Source organism: Neolamprologus multifasciatus, chromosome 16 (genome assembly GCF_963576455.1).
Source record: "Neolamprologus multifasciatus chromosome 16, fNeoMul1.2, whole genome shotgun sequence".
Classification (NCBI taxonomy): domain Eukaryota; kingdom Metazoa; phylum Chordata; class Actinopteri; order Cichliformes; family Cichlidae; genus Neolamprologus; species Neolamprologus multifasciatus.
This window is the reverse complement of record NC_140454.1, coordinates 34,393,379-34,411,955: the sequence shown is the minus strand read 5'-3', so window position 1 is coordinate 34,411,955 and position 18,577 is coordinate 34,393,379. Positions and strand designations below refer to the sequence as shown.

The following is an 18,577-nucleotide window of genomic DNA, read 5'->3' as shown; positions in this document are numbered from 1 at the left end:
AGCGGCACTCTGTTCACTGTTGTTTCAGAGAAGTGCTGGCACTCCTTCAGTGGAGTGTACTGGGTTTGTCCCAGCTGGTTGGTCCTTTAGTCTGAAGTCGTGTGGTGGCCGTGTTTCCCAAAGGTGAAGAAGAAGGAACGCTGCACGCTCCATCAGCTCGGTCGTTTCCTTTGACATGTTTGTCTTTCACTAACACTGATACGGCCGACTGCAGTGGAGATAGAGCATGCATGTTAATGAGCAGCAGTAACATCATCAGAGTGGTTTAGATTCTTATTTTGCATCATTGACTCTGCATTATTTTTATTTTAAGTTTTTCTTTGAGTTGTAAATTGGCCGGCATGTTATCATAACTTGTAGCAAATACTCGAGGATGTGAAGAAGAAAGTTTTCACCTGGACTCCTGTGATAAAGTTCACCACAGGATTTAAGTAGCAGCCAGGTCAGCTAATCACTGCACCTGGTTAGCTGATCGTCAGCACAACATGTCAGACTCTACAGGCCTCGGTCAGCAGGGTAAATGATGGAGAAAGAGCGTCGCAGCACAACTTAGGGTTGCAAAGCTGCATGTGAACAACACGTTTGGAGAAAACCAAGCATCAAACCAACTGTCAGCCCCGTGGTGGAGGTGAGGATCTGGACACCTGCAGTGAACTGCCCGCCCAACCACTACAGCTTGACTGAAACTGGGTCGTCAACACCATTAGCACCTCTCGGATCGACTCGCCACGGTGTTTAAGGTTTTTTCACTTGGTCATAGTACCTGGTACTAAAACAGTACCTGCTCAGCTGTCATGAGCTGGGATTCGCACGAAGGCGGGACCGAAAAGCAGACTGACTGAGAACTATAGACAAGATTTATTTACAGAGGCGTCAAAAACAGAAGCTCATGAGGGAGGCTGTTCTTAGAAGCTGCGATCGAAGCCGTGGGAGTCTGTAACAGAGGGAGGAACGATTAGCGAACAGGTAAGGGAGCAGGTGAATCAGGACAGGGGTGCAGTCGGCTTACATGCCAGGTGGGAGAGTTTTGGGCGGTGGGGGTGTTTCTGTGGGAGAGGCCAGAGAGAGTGAGTGCGAGGGGAGGAATGGTTCCTCGAGTGCTCGTCGGGGATGGCAGGAGGACAGGCAGGCGAAGCGACTGGTTGATGATTCCTTAATGGAAAAGCCAGCGCTGCAGGAGGTGAGCAATGAATCCAGAGGAGGATGGCTCGGAGACCTGAGCCCAAAGCAACAGAGTCGAGGCTGGAAGGAAGGAAGAGTGGAGCGCAGACGGGCGTAGCTGCCACAGTAGGTGACTGAACCAACTGGCGATGAGTAGCAGGTCGCGCTGGCTTCTATAGTTCATTGTGATCGAACGGGGCTCAGGTGCGAGGAGGGCGGCTCCGCCCAAGAGAGAGCCGGTGAACCATCCAAAACACAATCCCCACAGCTGCTCCCACGGACCGTGACAGGCCGGGGTTTCAAGCCGTCCGAGCAGGTAGTAAAACGTGACGTCACTCGATGAGTCATGACAGCGTTTGTTCAATCAAAAAAAAAAAAAGACGGCAACGAGGAAATGGCTACAAAAAAACAACGGCGTCCCCGAGTCTGACGAAAGGTCACAGACCAAGCAGCAGGACTGTCGTTACCTCGACGACCACCGTCGTTTTAGCCTCCGTGTCACACCCTAATTATGTCTAGCGACACTCGGACGACCTCGCACATCGGGTAGTCCTCGACTGTAATGGGAAAACCAGTCGATCCGAGCCGAGTCGTGGCGAGTCGACCAGCGTAGGTCCTAATGGGGCTAACGTGACAATGATCCCAGCAGCTGCTGTGAGTCCTGTGAAAACTGCCTTCATCACGTGACTGCACGATCCAGCACACATGCTTCCTACAAGACAGTGTGATGAAACCTAAACGTATTCGATGTTTGTATTCATGCTCATCATAATGTCACTGCCTCGAGTTTCAGCATCGCACTTTGTAAATGTGATGGAAGCACATCTGACAGCTGGTCTCTGGATGAGATCAGCTGAAGACAATGAGGCAGAAACGTGTAATGGATGAAGAAGAGATGAGAACCAGCAGGTGTTTGTGTCTCAGAGGAAACGCCACCTGAGCAAACGAGTGTGTAGATCTGTGCTTAAGTCCCCGCCAGGCTGGCACGCCGTGTCCTCGGGGCTCTGTCGGGGTTGTAAGGCCTCAGGTACAAAAACACCCAAATTATATTCAGTGTTTCCTACGCTCATGTAACAGACGGGAAAATAAAAACAGGATAGGAAACAGAACTATAGGAGCTCAGGTACCACATCAGGTAATCTTACTGCATAAAACCTGGAGAGGAAGCAGACGAGTACAGACGGCGAAGCACTTTGTGTCATCGTATCATCCCTCAGTTGGCCTCGACGGCTGATTGTGCTTTGGTGGCTTTTAAAGAAAGGAGGATAATGGAACTGTGTTTTTAATCAGCAGCAATGACTCGATTAAACCTGCAAAACAACATTTCAATAGTTGTTTAATTCATTTTTGTTTCTCTGTGTGGCACAAAAACTGCAGCCACAGTTGATCTTTGTGTGAGATCTCATTGCTGGGTTTTCATTGATTATGCACACGAACGATGCTAAAACGGATCCCTGCCTTCCAACCAGCGATGCACAGACCGTTCCTCTTGTCCTGTCGTTGATCCTTCAGTTTATGTATGTGGTCTGGTGTCAGACCGGGTCCACGTGGGCCTGACGGCTCCAGGTCTGTGCGACAGGGAAACAAACAGGTAGATGGAGCCAAATGCTAAAAACGATAAGCCAGCCGTGGTTTAGTGACAGCTTTATTAAAAATCTGCTTGTGTAACTTAAAGCACAGATCCGTGTCCACAGTCTGCTCGTCGATGGTTTTCCTGTGATTGTTGTGTAAACGCACACAGGACACACACTGTCGGTTTGTTCTCACGTGGACTCTGCAGCCTCGAGCCTCCCAAGGAGAGGATAACAACAGCGTGACAGATCCAGGACGAGCTGTTCTTTGCTGCTGTGGCGAGGAGTCTCTCAGCATTGTGATGTGGACGAGGTCACGGTCATGCTGTCCTATTACAGGCCTGTTAATTAAAGAGATGGAGATGAATTATGGAGCGGTGGATGAAAAGCACGTGGACAGATGCGGCACGACGCTGCATGGTTGTGTCTGATTCGCTTTAACGGTTAAACGCTGGGGGGGAGGGGGGGCTGAGGTTCATAGTTATAAGAAATGTTAGCGATAGCTGAGAGCAGGACAGCTTTAAATGTCAGTTAAATCAGGTTTGGACTCATTCATATTAATGCAGCGCGGATGTGAAATGTATTAAAAGTTGCGCCCGCAGACAAAGCTCGCCGCGCTGCGCCGACAGGTGCAGAGTTCATGCTTCGTTTTCTCCTGCTGAATATCATCTTCAGCCCTGCTCTGTGGCCATTAGAGGCTGTCCGCCTGTCCCCGGCACACCTGTTGTGCTGTTCGATGCCATGAACAGACTGTGGACAGCTTATTAAGGCAGCCGGCCATCGTCCTGATTCCCCCCACGTGTCAATAACAGGGAGCTTCTCTCTCACTTCTCAGCACAGCTTTCCCCTCTTGTTCCTCCCGTCTCTCTCTTTTGTCATCAGGCCCAGTAATTGGCCCCCTCTCCGGCCTCACAGCTGTCTCCCTTCACATCCTTCCCGTTGTCTTCTCTTTAATGTCCTGAGGTGTGTTGTTTGGGTCATGTGTTAGATTTCCTCTGGGAGCAGTACATGTCGCTGTAGCGTGGCTTGACCTCAAAAAGAGGACTAACAAGATGAGACGCGAGTGCTCGGCGCCTGACCCCCACGCTGCGTGACCCCCACGCTGCGTGACCCCCCCACGCTGCAGCCGTGTGAAGGCTTCCAGCACTTTGAGCCAACCTGGTACCGCAGGTTGTACCTAAACGTGTAAGCCTGACCCCACGGGGTATATTTAGCACCTGAGGGGAAAGTTGAGGTGTGATAACATTTAAAAGAAGCTTAAATACACATTTTTCAGCTAAACCCTGCTGGAGGGTTTTCTACAGCCATGTCTGTGTAATGTACAAACCCATGTAAGCACTAATTAACCTGCAGAGAAACAGTTACATTCATCACATGCTTAAATCACTGATGCTTTCCTTTAAACGCTCCTCGAGTCTGCACGGTCACTCGGGAGGTTTTTGTTTTGTTTTGTGGTTTTTATTTTAAAATCAGAAAATAAATTGAAAGTAAAATGAAAGATTCAGCAGTGTTAAAAACCCTTTCATTAAACCAGGAAGTTTCATAATATAAATCCTAACCATGGTGTTTAACTAATAATACACATGTAGCAAAGCCTGCTGGAGCAGTGGATGGTTAACAGACAGGTGAACGTCGTTAGCCATGTGCTAATCATGTGTGCAATCCATGAATCGGGCCTTCAGGAAGCTGACCTCAAAAGTGGGAGCAGTTAGTGGACTTCAAAATAAAAGCATCACAAGAGTGTGTTCTGCACCTTAGTGAGGGAGATGCTTCCCAGCTCCCTCACACCCGCCACAAAATAAAAAATTAGCTAGCTATCAGGAACGTTAATTTAGCTGCAGATCGTTTTACAAAAAGAAACATAATTTTATTACAAACATATAAACTGAACGGCAGCGTTTCTTTATTTCCTTCAAATCTTCTGTAGATATTTTTATGATGTCACCGCCCAGCGATAGTCTGAATGTGTGGCGTACCCCTGTGATGTCATCACCTGCAGCACCGTGGTAACCAACAGCTTTGCTCTGCACACTAATACAAACACAGGACCTGTGGCCACTTCATTAGGTACCAGGTTGGCTCAGACTGGACAAAGTGCTGGAAGCCTTCAGACGGCTGCTGCACGTCCGTGATGTGAACGTGATGCTCAGCTGGGCTGAGATCTGTGAGGTGATGTGTTATCCTGCTGGAAGCATCCATCACAGGATGGTACACTGTGGTCATAATAAACTCCGCCCCCTCACTGTTTCTGAGCAGGTAATATTTTTCATCTTCTGTTGCCGTGTTTTCGTGGGTCTCTCTGAGTTGTAGCCTCAGTTTCCTGTTCTTAGCACCCAGTCTGGTCTCCTGCTGACCCAGCTTGTCTTCTTCGAGCTTAAACCATGCTCAGAGATGTCTGGCCATTCACCTCTGACCTTTGACCTCGCCGAGGGGCCGACCTCTGTAAGTGAATGACATATGAACATGACATGGTTGAGCAGTGAAAAGCTGCCACGTCTGAAGTCACTTAAATCAGCTTTCTTCCCCTGATGCAGCTCTGTCAGCTGTACAGGTCCACTGTTCCCACTGGTACCAGTCAGTCATGTCTCTGCAGTCAGAGGCTTCTTTAGCCACAGTGTCAGCATCAGGATAACAAAACAGTAAAGTTACTCACGAGCAGTGTTGGTCAAGTTACTTGAAAAAAGTAATCAGTAACTAATTACTGATTACTTCCCCAAAAAAGTAATCACGTTACTTTACTGATTACTTATTTTCAAAAGTAATTAATTACTTAGTTACTTAGTTACTTTTTAAAAACACGATCTACAACCTGAATAGGTGATAAAGTGATAGATCTTTCAGCCCAATTCTACTTTTTCTGCATAATCATCATACAAAATGTAATCAAATGGAAAAGTCTCTTTTTAAAACTTGTTTTATTAGTTTTAATCTTTGAACTTTAAGCATCAAGCAAACATTTAATTATCTGCAACATTCTCTGACTGGAAGAAATTAGTTTAACATTTAAACCTATTTTCTGCACATTCCAGCTCATAAAATAAAATATTTTGTGTGTTTACACTCAGTCTTTCAAATAGATGCAAGTAAAACACAGCAGAAAATAAATAAAGTCAAAGACTAGCGGTCCTGTTGCTCTATTTTCACCTGTAAAGCAGGAGTGGGGTAGGCGGAGGGTTACCCTGGTGCAGGTGTGCAGCGGTCAGTGGAAGAATCCGCGAGTTTCTCTGTGAGTTTCCCATTACGTCGTAGCTACTCGGTGCTTGTTTGGAAGTTTAGGGGGTTTTTTTCGCTGTAAAAAGAAGTTTTCTTCCCACGCACAACGGACACTAATGTTTTTTGTCACTTTTTATGGAATCAAACTCAAAGTAAGGTCAGTACTTCCACGCTTTAAACGCTGCACGCTCATACTCTCTCTGCACTCGATATATGATCCATTGTTGATCTGCACACAGCTGTTGTCACGAACGTCGCACTCGCTTACGTCACTGTCATGAGACATTCTCGCAAAAAAAATCACGGTTTTAGTAACGCAGTAACGCAGCGTTCCTACGGGAAAGTAACAGTAATCTAATTACCGTTTTTGCAATAGTAATCCCTTACTTTACTCGTTACTTGAAAAAAGTAATCGGATTACAGTAACGCGTTACTGCCCATCTCTGCTCACGAGTGACAAAAGTTTCACCGAACGACGGATCCGATCAGGTCAGTTTATGAATGATAAAAACTACTGTGTGTAAGCAGTGCTCTGATGAAGCTGGATGACTGATGACTATATGCAGTGAGAGACAGTAGAAATGGGGTAAAGTAGTGGTGATGTGGGCCCTGTGCAGCACACCCAGGATACGTGGCAGTCAGATGAAGGCGGTCATCAGTTTGATAAGCTAACCCTGAGTTTATTAAACCAGTTTGAAGCTCATTCACATGAAAGGGTGGCAGAACTGGACCAGTCACAGACATGGAAACATCTACTGGGAGCACAGCAGCAGGGTCTACAATGGAGGATAAAACTGTATTAGTGCAGCAGAGCGGAGCGTCTACTAATCAGGAGGTTGGTGGTCCAATCCCTGGCTGCTCCAGCTGGCATGTTGAGGTTCTCCTGGTTCTTCTGTCCTTCAGAGCGTGAGCGTTGGGTCAAACGTGGTTAGATACACAATACTCAGCTGTATGAGCCGGTGTAAGAAAGCACCTCCTCAAAGTGAGTGACGGGACCTGTGAGTGTGCAGTAGCTTAGCATCAAAGGTGCTGAGTGTGTGTGTGAGCTTTACTCAGAAAGACTGCTGCCATGTTATTAATAAGGCATAGCTGGGTACAGGCAGCTAACAGACTTATCAATATTACAGCTCAATCAGTCAGACGCAGGAGAATCATTATTCTATCCAATGAATATTTAATGGCTGTAAGCACTTTGAACTCTTATTCTCTCAGCTGAAGATGAGACATGAGAACAGAATTTAAACTGCTGTGTTAGGACGGTGCAGGTTAGTCTGCAGAACAGGAAACACTGAGGGAATATTCTCCATATTTAATACTGAGGCTCATCATGGAAAGACTTCTGCTCACAGAGAGGTTTGAGCCGTCCTCCAGGGCCTGTGGACAATCCTCAGAGGAACTGATTGGTTAGCAGGTGGTGATGTCATAGCTGTTGGATGTAACCTGCTGCAGCACAGGTTAGGGCTGTAATAGGAGTTGCTACGGCAACGGGTCAAGGCTGGAAGTAAACCGCCTCCAGGATAAAGTTACCTGGAAAAGCCTGGAAAATGCTGCTCTGTAGGATGAGCCTGTGGCGTGGTAGAAGTAGCTGTAGTCGTAGTAGTGCTGCTGTGGTTTGTTGCAGTGATGGCTGTGTGACCTTCCCAGTATCTGCTGGTGGGATGGAGCTGTTCTTATGACACCTGTTTTCATAACCTCACGACTGTTTCCTTCCTATTACCTGCAAGTTTCTCTTCTCCCCAGTTCACCCACTGTGTTTGTCTCTCCCCTGTTGCCCTGAAAAGTCTGTGTCTGTTCTGTTGGATCTCCTGTTCCAGTTCATTACCCAACCTCCCTTCACAATGACCCCCGCGTCCTGCCCGAGCCTGTGGCCAGTCTGAGAGCCAGCCACTGCAGTCCAGTCTTTTACTTACTGGACAATGGTAAGAGGAGGGGTGTTTCATGGATCTCAGCCTCTTCGTGGACACCTGCTTGGAATTTCTGTCTTTCTTTGTTTGTTTGTGTCGTTGTTTTGGGAGAGGGGATAATTAGGCTTTGGACAGGCTGCTGTTTGATGTTGCACCTGCATGCTAGCGCTGCTTCCACACTGTGAGCAACACTATCAGCAGACGTTTACTGACTAATGTTGAAGCACAGGTATCAATATAACATATTCAGCCTTTAAATAAAACCTCGTGCTCACTGACCAATGGGGACGCAGTAAATTCATAACAACGAATCATATTTCTTTGGCTAGCACAAATGTTGGATATATAGTAGAAGCTGTAGACGGTAGTTAAACAGCAGGTGCACAGGTGGAGGAGGCTCCTCCGTCACCTGTGGTGGGTCATGGGTCGGTTCAGCATGAAGCATCTGCAGTCGAGAATTAATAAAACCAAGCAGCAGCATCACTATGTGAGAAGTACAGTCGAAGCCTCTCGCAGCACGTGTGAAGCTCTCCGCTTGCAGTGCAAACAGGCTGACAGGACTCTAGACTGTGGCTGCTCTGCAGTGTGCTCCATGCTTTGTGCAGAAAACTGCAGCTGGTGCATTGTGTGTGTGTGTGTGTGTGTGTGTGTGTGGAGGGCGGGTCCAGACCTCGGGTTCTTCATCATCCTGCAATGCTGCTGAGGCAGATGGGCTGCAGCTGGGCACCTCTCCTCACTCATCGGCAGCACCGGCGCTTCAATCATCGCGCCTTCACCAGAAGCTCACATCTAAACACAAACATGCTCCCGTACCTGGCGATGGCGCTCGGGGTCTCTGTCTGTCTGCGTGTCAGTAAAGCTGCTGTCTTATCTTGCTGTGCGCTTGGCTAACATTCATCACTGCTGTCTCTGACTAACTGCATGGAGCCCTCTCTGACGAATAAGCCCTCAGCTTGCTTTGGATGTTCAGAAGTTAGTTAATGAGGTTTAGTCCTGTGTTAGCCTCGTTTGGGATGTCAGCGCTCTGCACATTACTGTAACCTGGACACAAGACATGTCACCTTGATCTGTGACAAGAGCAGCAGGACAGTTAGAGAAGACAGATGAACACGGGCCTGACGAGCCACAGGAAGTAAGATGGACGCTGCAGTTATGTCTCTCAGAGGTATCTGTGTTGTCTCTGTGCTCGCCGTCCGTGTGGACAGATAAGACGTTACCTGCTGAGAGCCGGTGCAGGCTGATAAATAAGTAAATGCTGCAAATGCAGCGACCTGCAGGGTCACAACAACAACTCTAAAGATCCCACCTGCTGCTGGATAACAAGAAGGAAACGTTGGCTCCATTCTGCTGTGAGTCCTGGAGTAATGAACAGAGTGCTGAGGTCAGCGATGAGGCTGGTCCCACATCAGTTACTGTCACACGCGTGTTTTAAAACACTGTGTGCACAAGAACAACGCAGAACACACGTGAACGCGTGACATCACCACTTTCCTGCTCCGCTGGCTGGAAAGTGTCTCTGTGGTTCAAACCAAAGGTGCTGAATTCCAGTGGGCGCAGTGCATGCTGGGTAATATTCATTTCACAGTGAGAGACCCTTCAGCTCCTCAGATCAGTCCCACCGGTTTATTTTGATTAAAATACATTTTATGATGTGTTAATGCAGCCGCTGAGCCATTAAACAGAGGAAGCATCTGTGAGCTACAGGTTCATTATTAGAACATAATTCCTGTCGTTGCATCTCCAACACTGCACCTTTCATACGGTCGCAGCAGCATCTGGTGACTCTGGTTTATTATGAAGAGCGCACAAGCACACGGCCTCATCTGTTATCTCATTAGCAGCACTTATTCAAAAGTCCGTCGAGGTTCACGGAAGAAATGCAAACAAATTAATGATTCGGTGAGACCAGTGTTTCCCATCACGCGCTCAGCCGCCAGCGTCGGCCGTGCAGCAAACACGCTGACATCAAACAGGTGTTTCATGCTTTCTTTCCTCGTGGTCATCAGCTGGATCGTGTCTTCTAAATCCCGCCTTCTTCCTGAGGGGAAACTGACACGTGACGCCTCGAGTTCGACCTTTGCAGTTCTCTCCTTACTGCAAAATGCTTGCAAAATGTGTATGTGGTTATTTTGGTTGCCTTCAGTGTCTGACGTTTTTTTTACGACACTTTGTGGTGTCACCGTGTTCATTTGTTGCTTCCACATCAAATCCCAGGCCCACAGAGCGGACTTCATCATTCCAGGTGTAGACTTGAGGAGGAGGGTGATTAAAAACATCAAAATGAGTCTTTACACGTTAAGAGATGCAAAAGAGAGCACCTGCTTCAAATGTCTAATCACTGAGTAATCGCTCTGTCCACTCGAGACTTTCTGCCGTTGCGCTGACTCAGTATCACTGATCGTGCCGGCCTGGGATGACAGTGGAGCATGCTTTTTGAAAATATGCCTGCAAACATGCAAGTGCACCAGTTTGCATGTTCTTTGTTCATTTGGTTTCTTTTCAGTTTTCTCCCACTTTGGTTTGTCATCGTTTGAAGCAGACTACACCTCCTTTTTTTCTTCTTCCATGATTTCTTTTTTGTTCTATTTTATTTTGAAGGGATTAACTGGTGCTTTGTTTCCTATTCTTTTGTTTCAGTAAAGGGACCCGGCAGAAAGTTAAGTCTGCCAACAGATCTTAAGACTGATCTTGGTACGGTAGGCGAAAGCCAGCAGTTTTCACTTGATTTCCTTTGAGTTTCTGCTTTTCTCATGGTTTCTAGGCTTTTGTGTTGCATTAGTACTTTTGGATTTCACTCAAACTTTCCTCTTTCAGTTTCCTTGTTGCTCTGTCCGCCTGTTCAACCAGCCCATGAGACTGTCGGCCTAACGTGTTCGTCCATTTTGCCCGTCAGTGTGTTTTGATTTAAAGCGTCTGTGTTTGTTCCTTCTACATTTTGCAAGTGTTTACAAAGGTGATTTGTAGCTCATGCCCATATTTGAACTTGAGGCATTCTATCGCTTTATCATGATTGGACCATCCTCTGATTTATGCAACCTTTCCTCCATTGACAGGCTTTGCTCTGCGGTGCTGGATCACTTGCTACCTCGCTCATTGTAACTGGCCCATTTCTCTCTTAAACAGCCTTCCTTCCATTTTGACCGGACCCTCCCCCCCCCACCCCCCCATACATCTGTAACCTCTGCACACACATGCAGATCTCAGGTTTCCCTCTGCAGCGCCACGCATGCTGTCGCCTCCCAGAACTTCTGCTTCTCTAACCCCAAACAGAAACCCAAACTTTGAATGCAGCACATTTAGTTTTGGTGTCGTCATCGAACATTAAAGAAAACGGTGCAAACGCTGAAGGTTTAAAATCCACAACAATAGAAACCTGTGTGACAGGAAGACGCTCGAGTGTGTTTGTGCTTTTGTGTTGATGCTGTGTGTTTGTGCGCGTGTGATGAGGGGGTGGAGTGGGATGTGCACGTCAGCACAGTGTCGCGCTCTCAGCTGTAAACCAGTTTCCTTCAGAACATTTCGAGGCAACGAAATGAACCAAACGTTAAGCCTGATCGCGGCGGCGTCATGCGCTCCGTGTTACCTGCAGTTTTTCAGTCGCTGCGCTGCCTCGTCAGTCCTGCTGTGAAACTGGGTGAGTGTTGCACGTGGACTGGGTGGCACCCTGGAGCTTTTCATCTTCACTTTGAAATTGAATCATTTTTGCAGCGACTGGCTGCACGGCAGAGCTCTCTGGGCGCCGGAGACGAACGATCGGAGAGGAGCGAGCGGGGAACGTTCGAGTGTTTGCACAAATGATCATGATATTGTTTATCTGCTCCACTCGTCTCCATATATAAGACCTTCAACCAAAACCAGAGCACACTGTGAGCTCCGCCTTCATTATTTAATCGACCCTTTGTCTACGTTGGAGAGCTGGAGTGTAACTGTGGCGTCTCTAGAGCTCCTCTGTGGTTTAAAAGTCTGCAGGCTTTCAATAAAATGCACACGAGTCAACACCAAGAGAGCGCATGTTCAAGGGTATTGTTTCATTTCCATAGTGAAAAACGGGCCACGCACTAGTGCGGATCGATACCAGTGCCAGCATACTGGGATCGATCCGTCGGCCTCTCGTGCCCGCTCACAGGTATGGCTGAACAAGAGAAGGTCAGCCCGGCCTTTCTTTCCTTTGTCTCATTAACAGGGTCTGGCTCCAGCACAGTGTACGGACTCGTCCCCGAGGGGAGGCCGTGTAAAGAAATCACCGAGTGTGTTGGTATCAGCTCTGTCCGTAGATGAATTTGTAGCCCAGTCAATATAAGCGAGTGCTAATTTGACAGAATAAAGAGCAGAGCTTGTTTTCGTTCTTCACCTGCAGCTTTGGATGTCATAAAGCTTCTGGCATTAGAGTTTCTGCTAAAAACAAGGTTTCCTCACAGTTCACTGAGATAAAAGCAACAAAGTGGAGATGAAACGAGCCTGTTTTATGTCACAGACTCGATGAAGCTGCACTCACAGTTTTACTCTGCATCTTCCTCCTCTGCCCTGGCATCTCCTCCTTGCACATACTTACTTCAAACCACTCTCCAGCCTCTGTCACTCACTCTCCCTTTTCCCCTCACTATCATCTTCCTAGTTGGCAATCAAATTTGCAGCATCAGCTTGCTCCTCTTACACTGCAGAAATATTCATCTTCATCGGTCATCTAGTGTCAGCCTGCCTTTTTGCAGTCTAGTAGACAAAGCGTCTCCCGGCAGGTCGGGAGAAGCAGTTATCTCCCTAATTCGAGGTTCCCTGCCCTGATTTTTATTTCACTTCCCATCAAACTAAATGACTTGTGAAGATGGATAATGCAGCAGTAAATCAGAATATGTTTAAAGTTGAATTACATCCCTCTTTCTGTTGTTTGCTAATGCTTTGCCGTTGTTACAGATCATGTCAATGGACATTGCACTAGCCCCACCTCCCAGCCCTGCTCGGCGGGGAAGCCTCGCATTCCGATGGGTCCCGAGGGGCCACGGCTTACCCGCAGAGGCCCTGGCCGACCGCCCTTCCGCAAGGCCCAGTCCGCTGCTTGCATGGAGATCTCTTTGCCTGTGTCCCACACTGAAGGTGTGTGCTTGTCCTCCCAACTCCCATCCCTAACCCTCTATAACAAACCCCCCTCCCAGCAAGTGCATGCCATCCTCTCACCCCAGGGTAAGTGGAGAAAGGCCTGACACATGGTCAACACAAGGCAAGCACATGCTAATGCAAGTTAGCAGCATGAAATCCAAAATCGGGGTGTGGTTCTGCAGAGAAGATGCTGCAGGGTAAACCGAGCAACACACAGTAAGAAAAACACACTTCATATACAGCTGCACGGTAAAATAACCAGACTGCATCTGCAGGAGCTGACAGTCACGTACCAGGACACCACTGTTGCATTACAGCATGCCAATGGCGCTCGTGCAGCTTGCATTAGCATCAGCTTACAACATTCAGACTGCTTCTTCTGAATGCAAGAACGAGTCCTTGCATTGTGTCCTTGACTCTGCTGCTTGTGTCGACGATGTTGCAGGCCTGAAGGTCGGTGATTCAGTGATTTAACCAGTTTTTACTTCACCTGTGCCTTTCTTTCTTTCTTTCTTTCTTTCTTTCCTTCTTCTTCTTCTTCTTCTTCTTCTTCCTTCCTTTCTTTCTTCTTCCTTTCTTCTCCCCTTTCTTCTTTCCTCTTCCTCCTTTCTTTCTTTCTCTTCCTTCCTTTCTTTCTTTCTTCCTTCTCCTTCCTTTCTTTCTTTCTTCTTCCTTCCTTCCTTTCTTTCTTCTTCCTTCCTTTCTTTCTTTCTTCTTCCTTCCTTCCTTTCTTTCTTCTTCCTTCCTTTCTTTCTTTCTTTCTTTCTTTCTTCCTTTCTTCCTTCCTTTCTTTCTTTCTTCTTCCTTCCTTTCTTTCTTTCTTCCCTTCTTCCTTCCTTTCTTTCTTTCTTCTTCCTTCCTTCCTTTCTTTCTTCTTCCTTCCTTTCTTTCTTTCTTCTTCCTTCCTTCCTTTCTTTCTTCTTCCTTCCTTTCTTTCTTCCCTTCTTCCTTCCTTTCTTCTTCCTTTCTTTCTTCCCTTCTTCCTTTCTTTCTTCTTCCTTCCTTTCTTTCTTCCCTTCTTCCTTCCTTCCTTCTTTCTTTTTCTTCCTTTCTTCCCTTCCTCCCTTCCTTCCTTCCCTTCTTCCTTTTTCTTCCTTTCTTCCCTTCTTCCTTCCTTCCTTTCTTTCTTCCTTTCTTTTTTCCTTCTTCCTTCCTTTCTTTCTTCCCTTCTTCCTTCCTTTCTTTCTTCCCTTCTTCCTTCCTTCCTTCCTTTCTTTCTTTCTTTCTTCCTTTCTTCTTTCCTTCCTTCCTTTCTTCTTTCTTTCTTCTTTCTTTCTTCCTTTCTTCTTCCTTCTTTTCCTTCCTTCCTTTCTTTCTTCCTTCTTCCTTCCTTCCTTCCTTTTTCTTCCTTTCTTCCCTTCTTCCTTTTTCTTCCTTTCTTCCCTTCTTCCTTCCTTTCTTTCTTCCCTTCTTCCTTCCTTTCTTTCTTCCCTTCTTCCTTCCTTTCTTTCTTCCTTTCTTCCTTTCTTCCTTCCTTTCTTTCTTCCTTTCTTCTTTCCTTCCTTCCTTTCTTTCTTTCTTTCTTTCTTTCTTTCTTTCTTCCTTCCTTTCTTTCCTTCCTTCCTTTCTTTCTTCCCTTCTTCCTTCCTTCCTTCCTTTTTCTTCCTTTCTTCCCTTCTTCCTTTTTCTTCCTTTCTTCCCTTCTTCCTTCCTTTCTTTCTTCCCTTCTTCCTTCCTTTCTTTCTTCCTTTCTTCCTTTCTTCCTTCCTTTCTTTCTTTCTTTCTTCCTTTCTTCTTTCCTTCCTTCCTTCCTTTTTCTTCCTTTCTTTCTTCCCTTCTTCCTTCCTTTCTTTCTTCCCTTCTTCCTTCCTTCCTTTCTTTCTTTCTTTCTTTCTTTCTTTCTTTCTTTCTTTCTTCCCTTCTTCCTTCCTTTCTTTCTTCCTTTCCTCCTTCCTTCCTTTCTTTCTTTCTTTCTTTCTTTCTTTCTTTCTTTCTTCCCTTCTTCCTTCCTTCCTTTCTTTCTTTCTTTCTTCCTTTCTTCCTTCCTTCCTTCCTTTCTTTCTTGCATTTTGTGCTCTGCACCGAAACAGCAGAAGGATCTGATGGTTTTTCTCATCATGTCACAGATTTATGATTATAACTCTATTTGCCTTTCTCTTTTTCTCGTCTCATAAATAAGTTCTGGATGTTTTCTGAGATGAAAATGACAGCGCATATTAAACTTCATGTAGCGTTGCTACACTTATCGAGTTTTTATGAGCTATGAGCAAAGGGAATGCACACATCTACAAACACGGGTTATAAGTTTGTAGATGTTTGCAATTTCCTCAAACTGAAACCACCAGGACGTTTTTATTTTTACCTCTAATAAATCTTATCATCAGAAGGAACACAGTTCAAGGAGGACAATAATACAAGAGCACCGCACGAGTTGACATTTTCATTAACAGACATGACATTTATTGTCTTTCCATTTGCGCTCGCTCTTATTCACACCCTCACTTTGATTTGCACCATTTAAAATGCGATGAACCCACAGAGGCTCCATATTCCCAGTGATCAGTTTAGAAACATGAATGCAAACATATGCTTTTGTTTTTGAGTCTGGCTGTAATATGCTTCTGTGTGGTCATGTGTGTGCGTTCATGGTTTTACAGCTGTTTTTATATCGTTGTCTGCTAGTCTGAGTTAGAATAGGGAAACGGTTCAGTTTTATTTATGTAGCACCAAATCACAACAGTCACCTCGAGTTGCTCTATGTTGTAATGTAAAGATCCTACAGTAATACAGAGAGTCACCAACAATCAGACAGCCCCCCCTCGTGGGGAGGAAATACAGCCTTGTGTTTTAAATTTACAGCCCCCCCTGTTCATCCCTCATACCAACTACAAATACACAATTTTATCAACTGTATTTTTTGGACCATAAGGTGCATTAGGCGAAACAAAACAGTCAGATAAATCAAACTTTACTCTCCTCATTCTTCTGTGCTTATGCTATGCTAACATAGCTGTGTCGCTAGCGATCACGTAGCACATCATTATATACCAGCTAGCCCAACTTCAGTAACCCTACAAACGTCACTGCTGTTTAGTTTTCTGTCTTCATTTATGTTGGAAGTGACAGCAGAGCTGTACGTTTGAATTTGTTTCAGAAATCTCTCAGTCAGAACATGCTACATCATGTTTAGGTATCATGCTATATCAAGCTAGCGAGCTAACTTCCTGCTAACTTCTAACTCTTAATAAATTCTGTTTTCATGGATGCCTGGATGTTAAACTTTATTGTTACACCTGGTAAAGCAGCAACGCTGATCATTTTATTAAAGATGAAAGAATTTAGACAGTTTGTAACTCTCAGTGATGCTGCAGTGTTGGTTACTCCGTGAGGCTCCTGATTACAGTAGCCGTAATGCTCCAACAATCCATCACGCGGTGCGGCTTTGTAGCTTAGCAAAGTCGCACTAAAACATTTCTGACAGATTTTTGAGCACCGTGTAGCACATAAAATCGGTTCGAGGTCAGTAAGCACGATCAGAATTCATAATTTGACAAAATTAAAGGATTTTAAGTGCGCCTTATAGTGCGGAAAATACCGTATTAGCTCTAGATAATACAGGAGAATGATGATGGCAAGCTAAAGTGCCTTAAACGTGCATTCACCCTAATGGCCACCAGGGGGCGATACTTCCTATGCCATTTATGCGCTCAGTCGCTCATTTGGAGACATCCAAGCGAGTCCACTTTGGAATTTTGGACTGAGTCAGGGATATAATCCAGAGCATGCTCATTGGCTGATGAACAACGAGCTTAGTCCCCCTCCCTCATTAAATCTGATTCCAAAACACCAGGAATGATAAAACGCTCATCTCGATGCCTCATAATGGGACTCTACAAACCGCTGGATGACATCACAGCTGAGATGCTAATTTTAGTACAGAAGTGCAGAGCCAGTCTTTGTGTTTCTTTTAGTCCATCTTCACTCTGAGACAGATTTTTTTTAGGTGGCCAAAATATTACAGAAATTGAAGCAGTACGTGAGATAACTGGGAAGATGTTTGTGGTGATCGATAGATGCAGACAGAGAGGTCGCCCCCTGCTGGCTTTGGTGTTACATTTCACTTTCCTCTCAGAACATTTGAACTACGATTGGCTGAACAAGAACTGCTGCTTTAAGACAAACATAAAAGCCTTGATAATTCATTTTTCCTTATCTCCCCAAGACAGCATGACTATCTTAAAGACAAAATGAGAATGAATTTTTGACCTTTGTTGGATAAAGTTTTCCTTTCTTCTTTTACACATCGAGTGACAAACGAGACGAAGACAAAGGGAGAAAAACACATAAACAAACGTCCTGTCAAGTAAAGACTTAAACTGCGATCCCAGCAGTATAATTTCGAGCTGCTGACCTCAGAAGTGACAGAGAAATGGCCTCATCCAGGGTTAGCAACAACGTAATTACAGATTTTGTGTGAATTGTAACACTTAGTCTGTCACAGCCTGACAGACAAAACTAATGCAGGGCGTCCTCTTACTTTGAATAAACATAAAAAGTAGATGCGGATCGTTCGTTCTAACAGGACTCTGACTCTGTCCTGTCATATTAAAAGCTTTATGATCTTGCTTCAGTTGGAGAAGAGCAGCAGAAGTATCAGTGGGAGTGTCTGCGAGCTTCTTTGTCTCTGTGGTGATTCACAGGGTCGGGTTATATTCAGAAGGTGTTAAAAATAAACAACAGCAGCCTAAGAGCAGGTTCAGACCGGATGGCCGTCGGCCCCGAGGGTGGAGGAGTCGTCTAATGATGCAGGGTCTGATTTAAAGTGTGGAGCAGATTGCAGCAGCCTGTCACACAGCCCGTGTACATCAGTCACAGTGGGCCCAATCATCGTGTACACCTGATGAATCACTGGCTTTCTAAGCGCTGATGCACCACATAAACTCGTCCCTTGCAGAAAGTACACTTCCTGCAAAGCTCCAGCTCATTTGTGGTCCACGGGTGGGTTGTGATTGCTTAGACGCGGGCGCCGCCAGATTTACAGTCTCAGTCAGGCCACGACAAACTAATCTCTCCATAGGAGGCTCAACATTGTGACAGCTTCCCAAATGTCACAGTTATTGTAGCCAAACTGCACGAAACATTAGCACACCACAGTCTGGCAGATGATCAGCACACCGGGCTCTGCACGTCCAAAGGCTTCTACGCTGGGATCATCAACAGGCACTCTTAAAAACACGTGTCCGTTACTCCGGAGTACAGCTGACCGTTTTACAGCAATTCTGCAATTAAATTCATGGCCCCATCTTCACCGACCTCATTATACAACAGTGACCTGGAACCGAGAGGGAAGCAGTTTTTCATTAGCATAAGCTGAATGTTTTATTAAAGCCACGGTCGGGGCTCCAGCTGCATCACCAACCACACCGATGCAGATGATTCAAGGCTGCTGTGAAAATATGCATAAGAAACTGTTCAGCAGACTTGTTGCGTAATTTTCCATGAAACTGTATACTAGCGTGGGCCCGTGGTGATTAGCATAGCCATGCTGGTTGCCTAGCTGCACCTGACTCGAGCGCAGCCCGATGCATTGAAACATTTTGCCCGGACCTTCTGTTTGCGTCAGGCTTTACTTCAAAATAAAGGCAGAAGCAAAGAAGCCATTCCAAGAAATTTAACACCAAATGGAAAGAAAAT

At 45.8% G+C, this 18,577-nt stretch overlaps 1 protein-coding gene across 16 annotated transcripts in view; it reads left to right on the top strand.

The window, feature by feature from the left end:
- stxbp5l (syntaxin binding protein 5L) overlaps positions 1–18,577 on the top strand; it is a 145,294-nt gene that overhangs the window by 112,812 nt on the left and 13,905 nt on the right. For 4 of the 16 annotated variants that reach the window (XM_085135593.1, XM_085135591.1, XM_085135592.1 and 1 more), the window contains one exon: positions 12,761–12,940. The exons of 4 other annotated variants lie outside the window; for them this stretch is intronic. In XM_085135593.1, the coding sequence (XP_084991719.1) occupies positions 12,761–12,940 (180 nt within the window). Of the gene's footprint in view, positions 1–7,726; positions 7,865–10,486; positions 10,541–12,760; positions 12,941–18,577 lie in introns of all 16 variants that reach the window. 8 more of the 16 variants (XM_085135584.1, XM_085135587.1, XM_085135581.1 and 5 more) reach the window with 4 other exon arrangements.